The sequence below is a fragment of the Malania oleifera genome, chromosome 6, assembly GCF_029873635.1.
Source record: "Malania oleifera isolate guangnan ecotype guangnan chromosome 6, ASM2987363v1, whole genome shotgun sequence".
In the NCBI taxonomy this organism is placed as follows: Eukaryota; Viridiplantae; Streptophyta; class Magnoliopsida; order Santalales; family Ximeniaceae; genus Malania; species Malania oleifera.
The window spans coordinates 18,378,837-18,402,333 of record NC_080422.1 but is presented as its reverse complement, the minus strand read 5'-3'; the positions used below and the strand labels follow the sequence as shown (position 1 = coordinate 18,402,333).

Sequence of the window (23,497 nt, the reverse complement as noted above, 5' to 3'; positions counted from 1 at the left end):
TAGCGGGGATAGCCTTACATAAACAGCGGAAACCTAAGCAGCAGTAAAAATAAATTACATCCATTAAACCATTAGTTACATAATATCTAGAGTCTACTACATTCCCAAAATACCGTATTTGAATACAATCTCCAAAACATCAAAATAGACCTAGGATCATACAACAAAAATTTTCTGATTCTAGATAAGCTTACCCTTCTAGCAGGGAAACTCAACTCACTCAACAGTGGCCACGACCCACCGGTCTCTTAGGGTCTCCTGAAAAATTAATTAAGTTCGGGGGTGAGACACATCTCAGTAAGGGAAAATAAACTAAATACAGTTGTGTGGCAACATGAATATATAATGTAGTTATAGATATACAATACAATTCATATATCTGTAAACATTCATCATAACATACTGAATCATTATATACTTTCATATTTTTTTAGTAACTCATATCATTCATAAATCGTCTATTATATCTAATAATACTGAAAACATACCCAAGATGAATAGCTAGCCGATGTCATGTATTACCCCTATGATGGGTTGTGCAGTCCGAAGGCGGGACCCGATAATGGCTGGCCGACCACTGTCGAGTCAAAAATGTCTGTAAGTACGATGGACCCACCACACCCTAGTCCGGACTGCCAGGTGGACGTCTACAACTCTACACTGAAAGCCACATCAACTATCCATCTCCGACCCCCTCGTGGGGTGGTTAGCACAAGTCTGAACGTAAATATTTGATCTATATATAGCTACGGTACCGAACTCCTGAACTGAACTGAACTAACATCTGGGTTCTGATAACATATAATATGTGAACATATAACATCTTTCATAATTTCATAAATACGGCCTTGCGCCGAAATTATTTCATAAACACGGCCTCGTGCTGAACATTTCATAAATATGGCCTCGCGCTGAAATTGTTTCATATATACACGGTCTCACGCCGGAATCATTTTATATATACACGGCCTTGCGCCGGAATCATTTCAAGTATATACATTCTGAAAATAAATCAATTATCATGTATTTTTCAAAATCATCATAACATAACGTATCTTTTCATAATACCTGAAAACATGCTTTTCTCGTAAAATCTTCCATATCATAACACTTTTCATGAAAAATAACATTCATGCCACACAAAGTTGGGTAAATCATACATTTCATTCAAAAACCATAATTCTCATACAATAGCAGTATTTTCCCAAACATGCATTTACTCCATAATATTCAAATATCATACATAATTTTCAGAAAATCAATTTGCTCATAAATAATAGTAATTTGTGTGAAAATAACTGCTTTAGTTTATTCTCTTACCTGGCTACTGAGAAAACCCCTATGTATTCCAGGACTCACACCCGTAGGATTTCCTGATCAATACCCTGAAAATGAAAATTCCTAGTGCTAAACTTCAGTATTTTCACATGTATATCATTTCCTATAATTAGCGTAAGATCAAATTTGGCTTAAAAAACCTTACCTCAACTTAGGGATGATTTCCAACTTATTTTAACCAACTTGCATTCGTCGACGAAGTAAACTGCTTCCTTCTGTTACTATTTCCATTTCTCTTCCTTTTTATTATTTTAAATATTATTATTATTCAGGTTGTCACAATTCGTTAGTCCGAATGGCATGACCAAAAATTCATGATGGCCATATCGAGTATGGAACACTATCTTAGAGATGTCCTTTGTCCAGACTTTTACCTGATGGTGCCCAGAGCGTATATCAATTTTTGAATAAACCCGTGTATCGTAAAGCGATCAAATAAATCATCTATACAGGATAGAGGATACCGGTTCTTAATTGTTACTTTGTTTATCTTCCTTTAATCTATGCACATCCTCATAGTCTCATCTTTCTTTTTCACAAATAAAACTGGAGCTCCCCAAGGTGATATATTAGGCCTAATAAACCCTTTATTCAATAAATCTTACAACTAATCCTTTAATTCCTCCAATTCTGTTGGAGCCATTCGATAAGGAACTTTAGAGATCTATGCCATCCCAAGAAGTAAATCAATAGTAAAATCTACCTCGCGGTCGGGAGGCAACCCGAGTAGTTCCTCTGGAAAAACGTCTAGAAATTCCTTTATCACTGGTATACTGACAAATTTCAATTCATTTTATGTCGCCTCCTTTACATAGGCCGTAAATCCCTGACACCCGTCCAGGAGTAGTCTTTTTGCTTGTATGGATGACACTAACTAAGGTGAGGAATGCACCTGCGGCCCCAAAAATCTGAATTCCTACTTTCTTGGTGGTTTGAATATCACCTCTTTCAAATGACAGTTGATACTAGCATAGTTAGCTGCCAGCCAGTCTATACCCTGTATTACATCGAATCCATGCATATCTAACACAATTAGATCAGAAGGTGATACCCTCCCCTGGATATCTACTGGATAGCCTCTGAGCACCCTATGACACCTCATCACTAACCCTGTCGGTTTAGCTACTGACAATTCAACATCTAACATATGTGTCTCAACACTAGATAGTTTGACATATCTTGTAGACATAAAAGAGTGTGTGACACTCAAATCAAATAAAGCAATAGCTTGATATGATAAAATAGTAAGGGTACCTGTCACGACGTCGTCTGCAGTCTCAGCGTCTCCCGGCGTCAATGCGTAAACCTTCACCGGGGCTACATTCCTCTGCTGGCCTCCATGGGGTGCTTGATAACCTCCCTGGTAAGGTCTCGGAGTAGGATTGGTACCAGGTGTTGTAGGGTAATCTCGTGCTAAATGTCCTGGTCCACCACAAGGATAGCATATGTCTCTCCCCTCTTGGCACTCTCCTAGATGTTTCTTTCTTCACGTCTGACAGACTAGGTAGATCTGCATACCCTGAGCCTCACAGCCCTCATCTCCTGCCTCTGTCCCCTGCCATAATTACCTCTCCTCCACGGGCCACAACTAGATTCCTGCTGAAAACCTGAAGGCGTGGACCTCTTCTTTTATCCCTGCTCCTTTACACCCATCCGCTCACTGGCCTCTACCACAACTGCTCTGTCTACCAACTCAATAAAGTCCTACACTTTCAGCACCGCTACATGTTTATATATTTCATGCCTCAAACCTCTTTCAAATTGTCTCGCTTTCTTTGCCTCATCAGGAATGATATACAGGACGAAGTGAGACAGCTCTATGAACCTCACTGCGTACCGCTAGATTGTTTGCTGTCCCTACTTCAAATTCAGCAATTTCTTTACTTTGGCCTCCCTGGTAGTGGCCGGAAAGTATCTGTTGAAGAACAACTCTCTAAACCGGCACCAAGTCGTAACTATAGGTACTACCCTCCATTTCTTCAATAGTTTTACAGCAGTCTACCATCTCTCGACCTCTTCTATCAGCTTATAGGTGGCAAATAAGACCCTTTGCTTCTCCGAGCACTGCAGCACCGCCAATACTTTCTCAATTTCCTGCATCCAGTTTTCAGTGACTGCAGGATCAGCTCCTCTTGAAAATTTCGGAGGATTCATCTTAGTGAATTTCTCTATCGTACACTCGTGACCTACAGATGGACCTCCCCGTTCCCTAGAGCTTCGGGCAATCTTAGCCATGACTTGCAAAGCTACATTGCGTAATACCACATCTGAATCAGCCCCACCTGCACCCAAGGGCCCTGCACCTTCACTACCGCTCACGTAAGCACTGCCACCCCCAGGGTCCATCCTAAAAAGATAATAAACATAGCTTAGGGACCATATCCTTAAAATTTACGTATCTAACCACTATCTTAACATCCTTAACTTAATTCAAGATTCAGTCGTACACTATAGAAACATAATCCGGCAATAGTTTACCATGACTTTCTTGAAATCGTCACCCCAGGAAAGACACAAAAACCACTATAAGAGTCTTGCCTCCACATTGTAGAACAAAACCTCGAATCCTTTTTCTTATATTCTGGTATTGTTTCCACTGCATTCTAAAGTCTATAGAACCTAACAACTTAGGCTTTGATACCAAACTGTAACGACCTGCCCATTTTGCTATATAATTTTTTTTTTTCAACATAACCATATACATAATAACTCTAATATCTTGTTAAACTAATATAGTCATTATCAACTCGGACCTATGGGTGCAGAGGATAAACCTGTCATACATCTTTGATACCTAAGCAGCGGAAAACATAAATTACATACATGCCATACAACAATGGGCACAAGACCAGAATTCTATTGAACCTGTCATATATGTACAATCATCCACAAAAGTACCAAAAAGTACCCTAAGGTCATAACCCAAAAATCATTCTGAACCTGTCATACTGTTTCGTATTTCTGAGTAATATCTGACATGATCATATTTCATGAATTCTAACATATCATACATAATTATGGCATCTACGCCGATCGTAAATCACGACATCTACGCCAACCATATCATATAACATATAAATCACGGCATCTACCCCAACCATATCATAGCATATAAATCACGACATCTACGCCGACCATATCATAACTTACTGAACATAAATTTTCTGTACTATTTAAAATAATATTTTAAACCATAGTTTCTGTACCGCTTTCATGATTTTTCTGAAAACTGTTTAAAACATGTTTATTCTTAAAAAATCATATTATTCTGGTATAACATAATTTTCATGGAAATCTATACTCATGCCACACAAATATGAATAATATTTTAAACATAAAATATGATCTGAAATCATATTTTCTGATAAAAATGTATTAAATCTATTTTCTTGTTCAACAATAGTATTTTCAAATTTTGTACTATACATATATAATTTCTGAAAGTAAATGTTGTATATTCATAAATAATTTTATGAAAAATGCTAACTTAGTTTATCCCCTTACCTGGCTTACTGAAAAGCCCACAAATCTACACAAACCTACTCCTGTGTGTTCCCAGCTCAATACCCTAAAATTCACGTTTCCCCGATAAATCAACAAACACCAGTATAACACCTTCCAACACATTCCCCTTAGTTCAGAAATACCCAATAACTTGTAAAACTTAAAATAACCAACTTATCCAAATTTTGGGATAGTACCCAAATACTCCAAATCAAAATTCTGATCCCGCTGTATTGTAGAGAATCTTCCCAGGAGTAATGTGGCGGCTTTCGATCATCAAACCAGTGAGAATCGAAGCCGGAATCCTAGAGAGAAGTTAGAGAGAAGAATTCTAGAGAGAGAGAGAGAGAGAGAGAGAGAGAGAGCTTTGTATGAAAATAATTTCGCTGAATCCCGATTTTAGGATATTTATAAAGTGCGGCCTTGTTGACGAGACACGTCACCTTGTCGACGAGTCCAAGAAGGAGGTTCGTCAATGATATCATAACCTTCGTCGATGAACTTCAGGTCTTGAAATCAAGCCTCTTGGTTTCTCTTCGTCAACGAGACATGTGTCCTCGTCGATGTTCCCAAGAGGCCACTCGTCGATGAATATTCTGTGCTCGTCGACAAGTCCCTACTGAACCCCCTTGGAAAAATATTTTTTCCCTCTTTTCCTTTATTATTTAATTGCTATAATTCTCTGGGTCTCTGCAGCAGCGATCTAATCGTCTTGAGAAAACACAACTTGGACGGCTAAGATCGCACTAAGTTGCTCCCCAAATGCGTGGTCTTGATTATGCCACGTGTCACCGTCTGTATGGTGATACGTGTCCTACTAATTAGTATTATTTTATATATATATTTTGGAAAATTTAATATATATTTTTTTCCTTTTCTTTTCTAAATTATCTCTCTCTCTCTCTCTCTCTCTCCCTTCCTCTCCCTCTCTCTCCTCTTTACTCTTTAATCTCACCCTTTTTATCTCATAGATCTCTTTCTCTCCTCTCTGACTCTTTCGATTTCTCATAGATCTCTCTTTCTCTTTTTCTCTCTGTACTCTACTCCCTTGAATGAGTCTTTGCAGCAGCGATCTAATCCTCTTGAGAAAACACAACTTGGACGGCTAAGATCGCACTAAGTTGCTCCCCAAATGCGTGGCTTTGATTATGCCACGTGTCACCGTCTGTATGGTGATACGTGTCCAACTAATTAGTATTATTATTATTATATATATATTGGAAAATTTAATATATATATTTTTCCTTTTCTTTTCTAAATTATCTCTCTCTCTCTCTCTCTCTCTCTCTCTCTCTCTCTCTCTCTCTCTCCTCTTTACTCTTTAATCTCACCCTTTTTATCTCATAGATCTCTTTCTCTCCTCTCTGACTCTTTCGATTTCTCATAGATCTCTCTTTCTCTTTTTCTTTCTGTACTCTGCTCCCTTGAACGACTCTTTCTCTCTCTTAATCTATTTCTTTCTTCTTTCTTTTTCATTTTCTTTTTCTTTTTTCATTCTCACTCCTTTTTTTCCCTCTCATTTTGCAGGTCTTCATAAAAAGAGGTATATAAGCACAAAGTTTTGAGTTATCTTCTTTCGAATTCAAACTCGGATCAATCACCCCAAAGGTAAGATCCCCTTTCCATTTTTTTTCTTCAGTTTTCATTTGAGTCATTTAATTTTGTGGAGTTTCTTGAGTTTTCTATGATTTTCGTAGCGGCCAAATGGACTTGGAGCCTAGATTAAATTAACCTAAATTTAGGGTTTAAATCTAGATGAGTATGAGTTTGAGAGTATTGGTCTTGAGGCCTCTGGACTGAACTAGGTTTAGGTCAAGTTAGGTAACTGATTGGGCTTAACTGGGTTTTAGTTTAATGTGTTTGGGCTTAGCCAACTAGGCCAATTGGAATAATCAAATGAGTGGGCCTCAATTTGGTGGGCTTTTGGGTTTAATTAGGGTCAAGTCAACATGGGCTTTGTAAGCTAAACAAACTATTGGGCGTGGTTTAAATTCAAATGGGTTTGGCCAATTGGGTTGAGTCCAATGAGATTCTATTTAGGTTTGAAATTAGACTGGACTTTGAGCTGACTTAATAGTGTTATGCCAGTTTGGGTCTAAGATTGAATTTTATCCAGTTGGACTTAGGTTAAATCAGTGAGTTGATGAGTTTAGTTGAAATTAGGTCTAGGCCAAAGTCTAGGTCTAAGTGGGTTCAAATTAGGGTACAAGATTAATGGACCCAAGTCAAAGTTGGACCTTGGTATTAGGTCTTTGGGTCAACTGACTGACTTGAGTCCCTAGGTCAAATCTGGGCATTTGAATCCGGGTTATTAGACCCGGATGTGGATATGAGTATTTAGATCTTGATTTTTTGGATTCGGGTCAATACTCGAGTATGATGCTTTTTAGTTCAATTATAATGCTTTATAACACATTGGCATAACACGCCATATCAATTGTTTGTTTAAAATGTGTGTGTGTTTTTGTTTTTGAATTTCTACTTTTAATATTTTCTAAAACTGATTTTACTATTTTTGTTGATATTGTTATTTGCTTTATTTTCTTGGCAGGAATTCAAAAATGAAATTATTCTCCACTCCTACTTTGTTGTATTCTATATATGTAGTAGAGATGGCATCTTATGTTTCTCAAATAATCTTACAACGAGAGGATGAGTGTCACCTAACATTAAAGCAAACACCAGAGAATGTACAAGTTGGATTGTTCTAGCTTCCATCCTCTCTCTCTCTCTCTCTCTCTCTCTATATATATATATATATATATATATGATTTTAGAAAGAAGTAGAATGGTGCATGGATGTTATGAGATTTGAGAATATAGGATATAGATCTAAAGGGCTCAATTGATTGTTGAGAAATTGGAACACAAGCTAGAGGCATCGATCCTTAAAAGACTATTATTATTATTATTATTATTATTATTATTATTATTATTATTATTATTATTATTATTATCTTTTAATTTTTGTTAACTATTTTGTAATTCTAGTAATGATAACTTATTTTCAATTTAAGTCTGTGCACAATGTTCGATGATGAGATACCTAAACAATTTTTATGTATTGTTAATTTATTAATTACACGAGATTAAGATATTTCATACTTACAATTTTACCTATACAAGAGTTTTCTTTTATTTAACAAAACTATCAAAGCAATGCTTTTTGAAAGCATCCTTAATCAAATTATTCAAATATATGTAATTTAAAATCTAATAAACAAAAATTAACGAAAACAAAGATAAATTAGTTGGTAGCAGTAAGCAAACAATGATATAGGGTTTTATTTGCTAGGAGTCATATCCAAAAGACAAAGCTCTTAGGAAGAGAATACATGAAGTTAAACACCTAATATTAAACTAATCGGCTCGAAGCAATTTTAATTATATTGACTTCATAACATTTTCTTAGATAATTTATTCATTTAAGGGCACTTATTATTTGATTATCCATGCCAAGTTATTAAATTAAAAAATTACTTGAATCTTTTACCAAATTACTTCATTTCAATTTTACTTATTATTTGAGTCTCTACGGCGTCGTTTTGAACTGGCTTTCCGTCTTCCTTCAACGGCTCCTCTCCGGCATGTTTCGCGGCTACGGCTCCTCTTAATAGTTTAAACCGTAACCTTATCCAAAACACCTGAGCCTCACCTCCAAGCATCCGAAAATGGCGGTCTCTGCTAAAACCCCTCAAATTCGTCCACACACAGAGACTCACAATCCTCTTCACTCCAAAACCCATAAGCCCAAAACTTTGAATTTCTTTCACAATATCCAAACTCACCGAAACTCCCTCAGAAGACCCCATGAACTCTCTGTCTTCAACTCCAACTCCGTCGACACAAGGACCCCAAACAGAGATTTACGCCACTTATGCCTCCATGGGCAATTGGAACAAGCACTTCAACGGCTGGACTCCATGCACGAACTTCAGCTACCCGTCGAGGAGGAAACTTACATTGCTCTGCTTAGGCTGTGTGAGTGGAAGAGAGCAGGGCATGAAGGAGCTCGGGTGTACTCCTATGTATCAAAAAGAATTACCCGTTTAAGCATTGGGCTCGGTAACGCGTTGTTGAGTATGTTTGTGAAAATGGGGAATTTGAATGATGCATGGTATGTGTTTGGGAGAATGGAGGAAAGGGATGTCTTCTCTTGGAATGTTTTGGTCGGTGGTTATGCGAAAGCAGGGTTCTTTGATGAGGCTTTGAATTTGTACCATCGAATGCTGTGGGTTGGAATACGGCCTGACATATATACCTTTCCTTGTGTTTTGAGGACTTGTGGTGGCGTACCCGACTTGGTGAGGGGGAGGGAGGTTCATGCGCATGTAATTAGATATGGGTTGGAATTGGATGTCGATGTTGTTAATTCATTGATTACTATGTACGCGAAATGCGGTGACATTTTTAGTGCACGGTTGTTGTTTGATAAAATGCCTAAAAGAGATAAGGTCTCTTGGAATGCAATGATTTCAGGGTATTTTGAGAATAGGGAGCTTTTGGAAGGATTGAGATTGTTTTTAAGGATGTGTCAAGATTATTCCGTTGATCCAGATTTGATGACCATGACAAGTGTGATTTCTGCCTGTGAGCTTCTCAGTGACTTGAGATTGGGGAGAGAAATTCATGGGTTTGTGGTCGGGATGGAATTTGAGGCTGATGTTTCTGTGTGTAACTCTTTAATTCAACTGTATTCGAGTTTTGGGATGTGGGAGGATGCTGAGAGAGTGTTTTCTAGAATAGAGTCTAAAGATGTGGTGTCGTGGACAGCAATGATTTCTGGTTATGAAAATAATGGGCAGCCAGAGGAAGCTGTGGAAACTTACAGAATGATGGAGCTAGAAGGTGTCCTACCAGATGAGATCACACTTGCTAGTGTTCTATCTGCTTGTGCCTCTCTGTGTCTTTTAGATATGGGTATTAAACTTCATGAGTTTGCTAGCAGGACTGGACTAATTTCATATGTTATAGTTGCAAATGCCCTTATTGATATGTATTCCAAGTGTGGATGCATTGATAAGGCTTTGGAAGTCTTCCACAACATTCCTGACAAGAATGTCATATCTTGGACATCCATCATCTTTGGCCTTAGGATCAACAATCAGAGCTTTGAGGCATTGATTTTGTTTCGGAAAATGAAACTCAAACCGAATTTTGTCACCTTGGTTTCTGTCCTATCTGCATGTGCTAGAATAGGAGCTTTGATGTGTGGAAAAGAGATTCATGCTCATGCATTAAGGACCGGATTAGGCTTTGATGGTTTTTTACCTAATTCTATTCTAGACATGTATGTAAGGTGTGGAAGGATGGGACCTGCATGGAATCAGTTTAACACTCAAAAAAGAGACGTAGCTTCATGGAATATTCTGCTAACAGGCTATGCTCAGCGTGAGCAAGGAACACAAACTGTGGAGCTTTTCCATAAAATGATAGATTCAGGGGTTAATCCAGATGAGGTTACATTCATCTCTTTACTATGTGCATGTAGTCGATCAGGGATGGTATCCGAGGGGTTTGAGTATTTTAATAGTATGAGAGACACACATTATATTGTCCCAAATCTGAAGCATTATGCTTGCATGGTGGATTTACTTGGCCGTGCTGGCCATTTACAGGATGCTCACTGTTTCATACAAAAAATGCCAATAAAGCCTGACCCTGCCATCTGGGGAGCTTTGTTAAATGCATGCAGGATTCACAGGCAGGTTGAGCTTGGGGAGCTTGCTGCACAGCATATTTTTGAAGTTGAGAAAAAAAGCGTCGGTTATTACATTCTCCTCTGCAACCTCTATGCTGGCAGTGGCAAATGGGATGAAGTTGCGAGAATAAGAAAGACAATGAAGGAGAGAGGGCTTATTGTTGATCCTGGGTGCAGTTGGGTGGAAGTGAAGGGAAAAGTTCATGCTTTTCTCAGTGGTGATGTATTTCATCCTCAAATAGAGGAAATAAATGCAGTTTTGGAGGGCTTTTATGAGAAAATGGAGGCAGTCGGTTTAAGTTGGTTAGAAGACAGTTCTATTGGCAAAGTTGAATCTACAAAAGCTGAGATCTTTTGCGGGCACAGTGAGAGACTGGCCATTGCATTTGGCCTCATCAATACTGCCCCTGGGATGCCTATTTGGGTGACGAAAAATCTCTACACGTGTGAAAGTTGTCATAATACAGTCAAATTTATCTCCAAGGTTGTTCGGAGAGAGATTTCCATCAGGGATACTGAACAATTCCACCATTTTAAGGACGGAGTCTGCTCTTGTAGGGATAAAGGTTATTGGAGGAAATTTGGACAGAGTGTTGAAAGAACATAAAACCAATTTTCATTTAGAAATATAGAAAGCAGTGTTCTGCAATGGGTTAGTGTTTCTTGACCATGAGTTTTATGCAAGACAGGAAAGTGAGCCATGATGATTTGGATTTTGGACAGAAATATATTAATGAAGGTGTTTATTGATCATAAAAAACAAATTTACAACTTCAAGGGGGAAGAATTTGTCAATATTCCAGGTCCAGTTGAATTTTGATCTGTGGTACTGCTGGATATCCAGCCAACTCCCTTCTCAGGGCATGCCCTCCCTCATAACAAATGTTATTGGCAAAGGGTAGAGTTCCTTATGCTATCTGTATTTTCCCCATAAAATTGCATACTGGGGCTGAACTCAATGTGGATGACAATCTATGAATGTTGCTAATGTTGTATAAAAGATCAAATGAAGATGTGAATATTTTTTCTTTTGTATTCATGTTATCCTTTGTTCCTTTTTTTATGGAGCAGTAAGCTGCGGCCCCACAGCTAGGTAAGTGCCTCTCGGGTGAGAGGCATGAATGCCAAGACTAAAGTAGTCCTATATATATGTCATAAACAATGTCCAACTTGAAGTAGGAAAAAGTGTAATGTCTCTAGTTCATGATCTGTTCAATTTTGATCTGTGGTGCCACTGGATGTTTAGTGAACTCCCTCCTCGCTGAATGCCCTCTCAAACAAATTTCGTTGGCAAAGTGTAGTTAGAATTCTTTATCTGTATTTTTGCTGTAAAATTGCATAGCAGGCTGACCTGTATGTGGATGAGAATGTACGAGATGCAACATTTGCTAATATTGTACAAAAGTGTATGTTGTTGTTGTCGTTAAGCAAATAAAGCAGTAGAACTCTCTGCACCATACGAAATGAAGCTTTAGTGAAAGATGCATCATAAAGAAGCATGAGAGGTGTTTCCATATTTTCCCACATCCCACGCCATTGTTCCTTTATACATATATTAGTTGTTTGGGATATGAACAGAAAGGAAATCTCTGCAGATTGTTCTGCTGATTTCCATGTAAGGTTTTAGCAAGCAGTTTGATGTGGGAGAAAAATAAGCTTGTAGAGTTACATGTTACTCCATTTATCTTTATTTTCTTTGTTCTTTCTGTTCTTTTCCCATTTGTTAAATGCATGAACATATTCTGGATTAGACCCTTTTAATGATTTCCTCAATGACCATTAAGATGCTTTTGTAAGCCAACGAGCTGCCTTCTATTGACTTCTTTAAAGAGAGAACTTGTTGTGCATACTGTATGGGTAGGGTCCTCAACCAAGAGCTAGATGATGCAACATACTGAAAATAACTCCATGTCCCCTTAACAGGGGGCTATATTGTCCTCATAAAGAGTTAAACTGATTGGCAATGACAGAACTATTATTAAGCTTCATTGAAAAAAGTCAAATAAAAAGAAGCTTAAAATGAACTTACCTGTTTAAACATGAATTTATCAAATAATTTGTTCAACCAATTGTGTTTACAAATCTAACAGCAATGAAGCTATTGCTATGTAAATGTGGAAAAAATGAAGACACAGAACAATAATTATTGACAATCCAACTAAAAGAAGCTTGAAATGATCATGCCATTATCACAGATATAGTTGGCGCAACCAATTTTATTCACAAATAGACAATCAAATAGCTTTGCAAGCATTCAGCTAATGCAGCTATTGCAGGAAAAACAAAGATAAGCTTTTGAGCAGCAGTTTAGGATCAGGTCCCAAAGATGGTGAGTCTTTTCTTTTTTATCTTATGACAAAATATATTTTTCTAGCCTGTAAGTTATGACAAAAAATCTTTTTCGAAATTATATATAAATTTCCATATGAAACCAAGATAGTCATGGAAGATTCAAAGGGGAAAGCCTCTATTTTATTCTTCTGAAGGTGGGAGAATCAATTTCTGACTGAACAAGAAGCCATTATCACATAACTGGCACAACCAATCTTATACACAAATCAAACACAATCAAATACCCGAATTTCACACAATTATTCAACTAATGAAGCTATCACTACCACTCTTTAACTACACACAAAATATTTAAATATATAAATGATGAAAAAGAAAACCAAAGATATGGTACCAATGCTGTAGGATCCATCTCATATTCTCACGGCCTTCTTGATTGTCTTTATGGATGACTTGATGAAGTTGTTACCTGGCACACGATCCTCAACACCTTCATCATCCTCACCACTTACTACGGGCTTCTTCCCTATGCAATCAACTCCTTTTCTCATACCCAAGATAATGGATGGTGAGGAGGGAATTCGCCTAAAGGCCCTTTCACTCTCTGACCTCACAAGTTTCCTTTCCTTTCCACTCTGCCCTCTTCTCTCATTCCCTTCAAAGCTATTGCAGCTGTCAACTCCTTTCCCACTGCTTCCCACTTCAATGGCATTGTGTTTCTCAGTTGTTTCACGGCTTTCTAACTCAGCATTTTCTTCTTTGCCCTTCTTATTGTAGTTCTTTTCAATTGCATGCCGCATGTTATCCTTGTGAACCTGCTGCTCTGCACCCTCCCTACTTTCTGATTCAGGAAATCTTAAGATCCGGATCTCATCATGTGGATATTTATGATTCAGCTTTTTAATTATTTCATCAGCCTTGCTAGTTTCATGTTCAGTGGCATCTTGAGATTCCGGCTCAAGACCGTCTTGTGCATTCTCTAATAGCATTTGGAGCCACTTCTCAACATTCCCTTTTCCACGCTGCTTCCTGCACTCTTCATCTTCTTCTCCTTTGGGGTCTGGAAATTGAATGTAGTACTTCTTCTCTTCCCCTATCTCCAATGCCTGAAGTTTCTCCTCAATTGGGACATTGTCATTTACAGCAACAATGGAGTTGTCATTCTGATGCTCTTTTCCGGAAGTATGGACAACCAGATCTTTTATCTTCTCTTCTTTTTCTTTTTGCTTCCAATCTTCATTGAAAGACAAGCCGGATTCAGATGCCCTTTGCTCCTCCTCGAGGAACACCCTGAGCTCCTTGTGCAAAGGCATATTTGGTTCGATTCCAGGTAAAAGCAGAACTGTTTTATTTTCGTTTTCTTCAATATCAGTGTCACCCATTCTTGATCTCTTCCTTGCTTGCCCATATTCAGGTCTTATTTGTTTCTCAATATCATCCCTTTGTTTGAATTTTTTGTGGAGTTCTTTTTCTGAGGCATCACAAATTGCTTTCTGTGCTTCAAGTCTTGCCGTAAGAGCAGTTGTGGCTGCCTGATTCAGTCTCACCTGTTCCTTATAAATGACACTCCTACAAGAAAAATGTACAAAGAGGAGATTATTATTTTTCTTTCAGAATAGATTTTACGTAGGCGTAGAATGAATTTGAGCAGCCTTACTGGTGCATGGCATCTCGAATCATCTTCTCTAGCATAGTTCTATAGGAAGATTGTGTCTCTGCAAGTCGTCTGCACTTTTCAACTCGTCTCCGACGTTTTATCAAGACCAATTCTAGGTCTTGAATCGTCAGCCTTTCTTCTTCGTTCTTTTGTTTCAGTTGGTTTACTTCTTCATCCAACTTCTGTATTTCTGCCTGCATCTTTAAAGTGTCTTCCCTTTGTTTTAGGGAATCTCTGGCCATCACAATGGCTTGATAAGGATTTGTAATCATGTCTGGGTTTTCATTTTCTTTAGAGATGCTTGGTTTTAGTATTCTAGAAGCTGTCACCATCAAATGAAAAGGAAGATCTTCATTACATAAATGTTAAATTGCTCTGCAAATCAGCAAGTTAAAAGAAGCCATCTTATTATTACTGACCAACTATGAGAGAGTTTGGCCTTGGTCGTCTATTGACATCTAGTGACGTCAGAGCAGGTGAAGTATCATAAGATTCCCTTCGAGATAAAACAATGGCAGCAGGTGCAAGGCCTACTTTCTCTTTTGATTCGATGAAATGTTGCGGAAAAGTATGCGAGTCCACTATTTGTGCAGCACTCAGCTCTTCATTTTCTCCTTCAGGAAACAAAAATGAAAATGCTCTGTGCCTGCCCAAGTTGCAAAACATGATGGTACCTTTATTTTTTCGTGAATCAAAACATATGAAATAAAAAGTGTGTAAAAAAAATGAAGCGGACTCACCTGAAATCTGAGTTTGAGGAAGCGAAAAATGACAAGAAATGGTTTATTGAAATACCCAACTGCAGATCCCACCATGGAACCAGAAATTCGAGCTTGTTATGCTTCTTCTTGCAGACACGCCATTGTAATATCCTCAGATTACTTGGAACAGTCGATCCTCCTCCTTCAAAAAGCCCACAAGTCAGTCATGTGTGTTTTTGTGTGTGTAAGAGAGAGAGAGAGAGAGAGAGAGAGATGTAATTACTTGAGGGAGGAAACCAATGATCAATCTCCCAAGCAAGAGGAGAAGCTGGATCAGCATGATAATAGAGAACATTTCCATATGGGTCTATTCGAAATATAGCAGGATCAAATCCGGCATTCCTAAAGTTTAAATTAGCAACAGCTATTAGAAACTCAACCTTATAATTCATTACTATCCATTTCTGAGAGCACTAGGGCATAATTCAGATGGTTACCCAAGGTGGTTGAGTTGCTTCCACAGGAGACCGACAAAAATCTTTGGCTTCGTGGTAGGTTTTGCTCGGGGGTTGATAATTGGGAACATCTCATCTAAATCACTAGCCCTCACAGCCTGAAACACAATATAATTTCACAAAGCTGAACACTTGGATAATCAAAACAGCAACAATAACAATAACGCAGCAGCAACCTGTTGGCTTTTGTGGAGCTTAGTTGTGTTAAATTTGGATGATGACCTTTATTTAATGAGAAATTTCTATCCTAAGGCAACGCCTTTTTTGAGCCAATTCGGAACGAAACCCTATGCGCAACATATAAAAGGATTGCTTTTAGGTGATAAGGGTGTGTGGCCGTACTTGCGAGAGAGCGAGAGGGAGAGCATTGTATTGCCGCACTGTCTGTGTTTTTCTTCCTGATAATATTAAAATCCCTACAACTCCATAGACGTAGGTAAAATTACTGAACCACGTAAATATTGTCTTGTGCGTATGATTGATTTTTTTTCGGCGTGTATTCTTTCTCTATTTTGTTTCTCACAAGTTTCGGGAATTTGTTCTTAATTCCCAACAACCAGCAAGAAGGGTAAAGTGCACTAATGGCTTACCATGCACTAAATCTCATATTTGTACTCAAACTTCAATTTATCTTAGAGATGTCTAATAATGATAAAGGGAATAAAAAATTCATATTGAAATCACTAAAGAGATTAACAGAGCCAAATATTGTGAATAAACAATTCTAAAAGATTACAAAACTGTAGCGGCCTAAAATAGTTTCTACTTTTTTTTTTTTTTTTTTCAAATGATTACAACAGCATATTGAAATCACTAAGGAGATGAACAGAGCCAATTATTGTGAAGAAACAATTCTAAAAGATTACAAAACTGTAGCGGCCTAAAATAGTTTGTATTTTTTTTTTCAAATTATTACAAATTTTTTTTTTCTTTTTTCTTTTTCACATTTCCAAGATCAATTACATATATAAAAGCAAAACAAGGGTCTCTCTTGCCCTTATTTTTTTTTGTGATTTTGAACTAAAAAAATAAAATAAAATTAGAAGAGTTGATCAAAGTATAATATTTATTATAATGCCCCACACAATTAAAAATATATATTTATTGTACTCATTTCCATACATTTTGGGCTCATTTTTTTTCCAAGGGTCTGAGATAGTTTAAGCTACATGTTTATTGATCTCTTTTCAAAGGGAAGATTTATAAAGTTGTTAGGCACTACAAAAAAAACACTATTAGCACTCTACATGATTTTCCCAATGAAATGATGAATTTATGATCTATTTATTTTCAATTTTTTACTTCCAAAATGAAAAGTCAAAGATAAATGAAGAGTGCCAAGGAAATTTTTGGATTACCGAAAATACCTCCCTGTTTTTTTTTTTTTTTAAAAACACATTAATTGAATTCATGGATAAATATATAAATTAGTTTAATATTTAGTTCGAAAAACATCTTAAATACGTAAACTTAATTTTGTATTCTTCATTCAAAATTACATGTGTTTTAATGTACATACTATTAGTTGGCAGCCTAATAACATATATTTTAGCAATGGTACTATCATTTTTGGTTGTGCTGCTCATTTGAGTGGTACATATTAGCTTTGAGAGTTTAATATGCAGCACCCAAAGGACATCATGTGATGCAAAGTTTGTAAAATTTTTTAGATGGCCAGCATTTTCCTTTTAGTCATGGATTAATCAAAATCAATGAGCAAATCAAGTAAGAAAAAGTAAAAACAAATTATAAGCGTTTACAATTTATCCTTTTTAAGTTTCAAATCATATATTGATAATAATATGTAAACAAATATATTGTGTAATGCCAAACAAAAATATATTTTTGTTATTTTTCATGTACAAATATTGGAAAAGTTACAAAAAAGCATTTTTATAGTTCTTCCAAAAGCTGGAATAAAAAGCAGAAACTATTTTCGCGAGGCCTGTAATTTCATGTTAATCAATCTCAACATCATAATTCCAAAAAAAAAATACCCACAAATAATTCCTGTAGATTTGGAAGAAAACCAAATGATTTTTTTTTTTGATAAAATACTTAGGTCTCTTTAGATTTGGAAAAAAGACATGAAGCTTCTTAGAAATTTCAAAAATTTCAAGAACCTCTCATGGAAGTTCAAAAATTCCATAAACTTCTCTCCAAGTTTGCCAAAAATGACACTGAACTCTCTTTATATTTAACAAAGAAACAAACTTTTTGGAAGATACAAGTGTTCCAAAAATCAAATGTTAGGAGATGTACGTGGTTCATTTGAAATCTCAGCATAAGTCTATGGGACTTGCCAAAGTTCATGAGAAGTTTTTATTTTTGTAGCCAAATTTCAAGAGAGGTAAGTATCTCTTACTCTTTACTTTACTTTTTTTTTTTTTTTTCAAATCAAGAGTCTGAATTGAAATCCAAGCTCTCAAACTAAATTTAAAATAAAACTGGTGACAAACATATAGTTTCAAAATTCATAACCAAATTTCAAGAAAGAACTTTGTGCTTGAAAACTTCTAATCAATAAAGAATTTCTAAAATCCACTGTTAGGCTAATCACACAATGCCCATCTCAAAATTTCATTTGCTGAGGAAACCAGATTTGTAGTCAAATTTTTTGCGAGAAAACTTTAAATTTCAAGTAAAATTGGCATTTGCAAGAGCATCAAATAACAAAAGCATCCTCATTGTAATGATTGTCGCGCAGGAAAACGAAGATATTGAATTCTGCCTCGTTTGGGCCTACCGGATATCAGGTTACATCATTTCCCTGAAACCCGGCACAGCACATAAGAAGCCACAATTCAAGCTCTCATTTTCTTGCCCTGGTTCAATTTTCTTAGCAACCGATCAATCACTGAAGAAAAAGAACAGAAGAGTCTTCTTCTTACCTCTTGCGGTTGCAGAAGATAAGGAGTGAAGGTGAAGGGAGGGCCATGGATGTACGGACTGGAATGGCGATCTCGGCAGAGCTTGGCGTAGGCTTTAGGGTACCCAAGGCCTTGGTCAACGACCAGTTCGTCTTCAGAGAACGCATAATCAGCAGCCATCGTCGCCTGTGATGACTCTTCCTCGGAGGGAAATTGTGGAAATGGGAGAAGATCAAAACCGGGGAAAGCGTGAGCCGAACCCAGGTGGCTTGATGAGGGTCAGACTTGTAACGGTCCCTTTGTTTTAAAAATTCAGAAGAATGTGGAGTTTCAAATTTTGGAATAGCCACGTGGCATGGGTAGGATTTGCAACGGCTATCTGTGCTGGCCTCCGGCAATTAATCCTCTTCAGCAAATTCTGACCCACACGCCCACTCCCTTACTCCATTTTCATTAGCATATTCTTGAACGGTCAAAACTACCCTTCGGGGTCTTCGAAGTTTTATAATCGCACTTGGACTTCCCAACAGTAATTTACTATAGAAATAGGAAAGGTTGACAAATAGTCAACCAATTGTTTGGAAATATTTATAGAATTTTTTAGAAATATTTATTTATTTAAAAAAAATACATATTTAAAAGTAGTTTGAATTTTTAATTATAAATATTTTTTTTTAGATGAGCACCTTTTAAAAAAAAAAATTAAAAACTTATTTTTCTAAAAAAATAGTCTAAATTTTTTTTAAAAAATAAGTATTCATTTAAGTGTAACCAAACATAACTTATTGATTCAAAGCACTTAATTTAAGTATTTCTCATAATAATCACTTACTTTTATATGTTCCAAAAAAGGGTTAAATAGCCCCCACGACATGGTGCGGTGGAAAGGCATTAACAAGTAAGAAGGAGTCTCGAGGGTTTAATTCCAGATAGATATACTCACGGAACCAGCGGTACCTGTGAATGGTGAAAGTTTACCCTGTAAGCTAGCGAGGACTGTAGATGGTGAAAGTTCGCTCTGTGAGTCAGCAGAGACCGTGGATGGTGAGAGTTCTCTGTGAGCCAGCGGGGATCGTGGATGGTAATGGAGATGTGTCCCAGGAGTCAGGTTGGCCGAATGTTTAACTGATGCACATAAGTCGTGTCCGCATCTGAATTTTATCCTGATCAGCGAGACCTGGGGACGAAGGACGCTGATCCGTAAGTTTGGTGCCGCATCAGGGGATCTGAATGACTCGTTGGTAGCTGGAATTCCTATGTAATAATAATAAAAAAAAAAGGTTAAATAGTATTGAACCTTGTTACAGTAAAACCGTAACAAAAGAAAATTATTATACTCAACTCTAAAAATAAAATAAGTAATATCTTTATCAAACGTTTCGAGAATTAATATTCTTTATCATTTTAAGTACATTTGGAATCATATCATTTACTGACAACAAATGGTGAATCTAATTAATGAAACTTTATTAGTTTGAAATTTGATCTTTGCCGTTTCAATTTCAACATTTAATTTTTTAAAATTTCATATATGTTTTTTATTGCAAAGTAAGTATGTTGCCATATAAGGCTAGTAAAATTATTATTTTCATGAGAATTAATTGAAAAATATTGTCATTTCCATATTTATAAGTGCGATTAAAAAATCAAAACTAATATTTAATTCAGTGAGCCTGTGCATTGCACAATTCTATTGCTTGTCACATTAAAACCATAGTAGAATTAATATAAAAAAAAAAAAGTAATGCCATTAGTAATATTAATTTATAGCTTAATTTTAATTTTGATGTTTCAATTTTGATATTGACATATTTTTAACTTGATAATAAATCGTAATACTATTTTTTTTTTTTTTGTTAAGAAGGCAAGTAGGCTTTAGTCCACACGAGAAACAAACGAGAAGCCAACAAAATTCATCGAGCCCTATTGATGCGTTTATCATGTAAGTTTATAGTTGTCGATCGTGTGGAATTGAATTGTAATTTTTTGTGTAAGGTGAAAAAGTTGAGCATCCAAATTAAAGCATAAGGCAGTAAGTAAAGTATAACTAATTTATTTTAAAGGATTAACTAATCCCATATAAGTGTTTAAATGCTTTTAAAATGGTGACTAATTGAATTTTCAAGAGTTTGTGTTTAAGGATGCCTCTTCTAGACACAGAACTACATGTGGACCTCACATATGTTTCTATTTTTAACAAGAGACTCGGGATCGACTAATAATGTTGTTACTTGTTATAATTATGAATCGATGAGAAAATATTGGGTACCAATTCAAGTATCGTGAAATATTTTTTAAATTGAAGGTAATAAGTACATACAATAAAGAAAGTCATTTAATGAATAATACAAACTGAGACAATATCTTAACACTTGACTAGTGCACAATATGCATAGTAATGACTGAATTGATGATCGCTTTGTATCTCGTATTCTAAAGTATTCTTGTTGGATGTATCAACTTAATTTGTGCCACATTTACATAATTTGAAATAAAATTCTCGTTATTTGTTTTTACGCATCTAAATCATTTTAGTGAGGTAAATATATATATATTTTTTAATGATTTGAGGATTTCAGCCATCATTGCGCCACATTGGACACTATGATGTAGCACCAAATTCGAGGAATGTTTGGCACTTCCCTGTGCTTGTGATCAACTTCTCCCCTTAGATATCATTAATTTTTTTTAGAAAAAGAAATGAAAACATGTCATGCTATTTAAAATTCAAATAACAAAAATTAAAACCCAAAATTTGGGATGAGCCCAAGGGCTTTTATGTCAAAGCATAGAGCAGTTGGGGCCTACTACCACAATTCAAAAATAAAGAAGCAAGTGATGAGTAGTGCATCATTTTGTTTGAAAACAGAATAAAGAAACACAAATGCAAAAGCTAATCTCAAAAGGCTCCTTTCGGAAATTAAGTACTCATCAAATCATTTGGATCCCTCATCCCATTGCCCATGTCCCCATCATCAACATCAGCTTTGACCCCCCCGGGGGGCTTTGACAATTGAATGGGCTGCATGGTTCAGTTATCGGAATCGAAGTTTAGAAATCGAATCGAATCGAAAGTTTTAGTTCAATATTTTTTTGAACTAAAGCCGAATCGAATCCTTCGATTTAACTGAAGATATATTTCAGTTATTTAATATGAACTGATTTTTTAAACTATTATAATTTTTATAAAGAAAAATTAGATATTTTACTTAAATTTTAATTTATTATGTGTATTTACACTTTATTTATATAAATTAATCACCCAAAAATATTTCGGACATACTATTTTGTAATTTTAAGTATATTATATAAATTATTATATAGTAATGTATAATATAAATAATATATATTGTAAATATATAAACATATCGGTTCGGGTAACCATCGGTTCATGAACAGAAAAACTCAAACTGAAGGCAAAACCATAAAAAGCATAAACCGAAATCGAACCAAACAAATCATTTAACCCCAATTTCGATTCAGATCAAAATTTCAAATTAGATTGATTTTTAAATATTTTTTATATATAAGACTAGCCCACAAAAGAGAAAGAATGATTTTTAGATTTATATTTGAGAATTACCAGCTTGTCCTAAATAAAGCTGAGTTCAACCTATTTCGGTAGTCTTCATTATTAGAGGTACTATTGCTACCAAGAATACTCATGCTATAGTTAACCTGTATGCTTTTATTAAAAATTAGTGTGGGGTATGTGCATTGCACCTTACTATGGTCTCACATTGAATATTTACTAATGAGTTTTTGGACTTATAAGGAGGTTTTAGATTTCAATCAAGTGAGACATCTTTTATAGGACAAATTCGCATGGTTTGTGGGCTAAAGTGAATAATACCTCACTGGAGTTGGGCCCGGAGCAGTTACATTTTGTATCAAGGACTCCCTGTGGCACTATCATGTGAGTGAACCCTACACAAAAATATAAGCCACTTTGATAAGAACGTCAGAAATCAGATGAAAGGGTCTGTCGTAGTCTCAGATCGGATGTCTGTATTAGGGAGATCACACTAACAAGGATATTAGAAATTAGGCAGTAGAGTCTATCATAGTCTCATATCAGATGTGTACTAGGAAGATCATGCTAACAAGGATGTCAAAAATAAGACAATAGAGTCTATCACAATCTCATATTGAATGTGTACTATGAAATTCACACGAACAAAGACGTCAGAGATTGGACGGGATAATTTATCAAGGTCCTAAATTGGATGTATACTAGGGAGTTCTTGGGCTATAAGGAGGGTTTGGGTTCCAATTAAATGACGTGTTTTTTATAGAACAAATAACATGAAACCAATGGACCATAACGGATAATATCTCATCGGAGTTGGGTCGAGGATCGTTACACACATGGAGCCATAATTTATTTGGTACATCTTAGATTCTACCTCCATTTGCATAAAGTATTATTCTGATTAGATATATACATGCAAAATCAATTCAAATACATATAAAAAATTCATAAGTTTCTGTTTCTCAACTAAAGTTAATAAAAGGAAGATAGTAATTCGTTGCAACAAGTGCACATTGCATATAATTATTTTGATAAAATAACACCTATAAGATTACAACTTACAAGTGAAGGAAACAAACATAGTAAGTTTGGTCAAATTAATAAGAAGTAAGCCAAATAAGAGAATATCAAGCAGAATTAAAATCATTTACAATTCCTTAACCGTTTTGGCAAATATGCTTTTAAGCAATATACAATTTCTATATATGTTTTGAACATAATCAACAACCAATTATAAGTTTAAGCATGTAGAAGATTAAAATATGGAAAAAAATTATGTTTGCTTCACTTAGAACCATTATATATATATGGCATGAAAATAAGATTGGAAAAACAAATTAATGAAAGGCGAAAATCAAGGTTTTGCAATTAACTTTCCATTATTACC

The 23,497-nt window shown here is 36.0% G+C and overlaps 2 protein-coding genes across 2 annotated transcripts; one reads left to right on the top strand and one right to left on the bottom strand.

The window, feature by feature from the left end:
* Positions 1-8,452: 8,452 nt before the first annotated feature.
* On the top strand, positions 8,453-11,581 carry LOC131157621 (pentatricopeptide repeat-containing protein At1g15510, chloroplastic). The gene has a single exon (XM_058111912.1). The coding sequence runs from the start codon at positions 8,514-8,516 to the stop codon at positions 11,148-11,150; it is 2,637 nt and encodes an 878-aa protein (XP_057967895.1). The 5' UTR covers positions 8,453-8,513; the 3' UTR covers positions 11,151-11,581.
* Positions 11,582-12,986: 1,405 nt separating this feature from the next.
* LOC131157601 (uncharacterized) lies at positions 12,987-18,900 on the bottom strand. Its single transcript, XM_058111886.1, has 7 exons — positions 18,600-18,900; positions 15,691-15,806; positions 15,477-15,595; positions 15,233-15,395; positions 14,912-15,138; positions 14,493-14,814; positions 12,987-14,404 (listed from the first exon to the last, which is right to left on the bottom strand). Exons 1-7 carry the CDS (start codon positions 18,756-18,758, stop codon positions 13,249-13,251), a joined length of 2,262 nt encoding a protein of 753 aa, XP_057967869.1. The 5' UTR covers positions 18,759-18,900; the 3' UTR covers positions 12,987-13,248.
* Between the last annotated feature and the right edge of the window lie 4,597 nt (positions 18,901-23,497).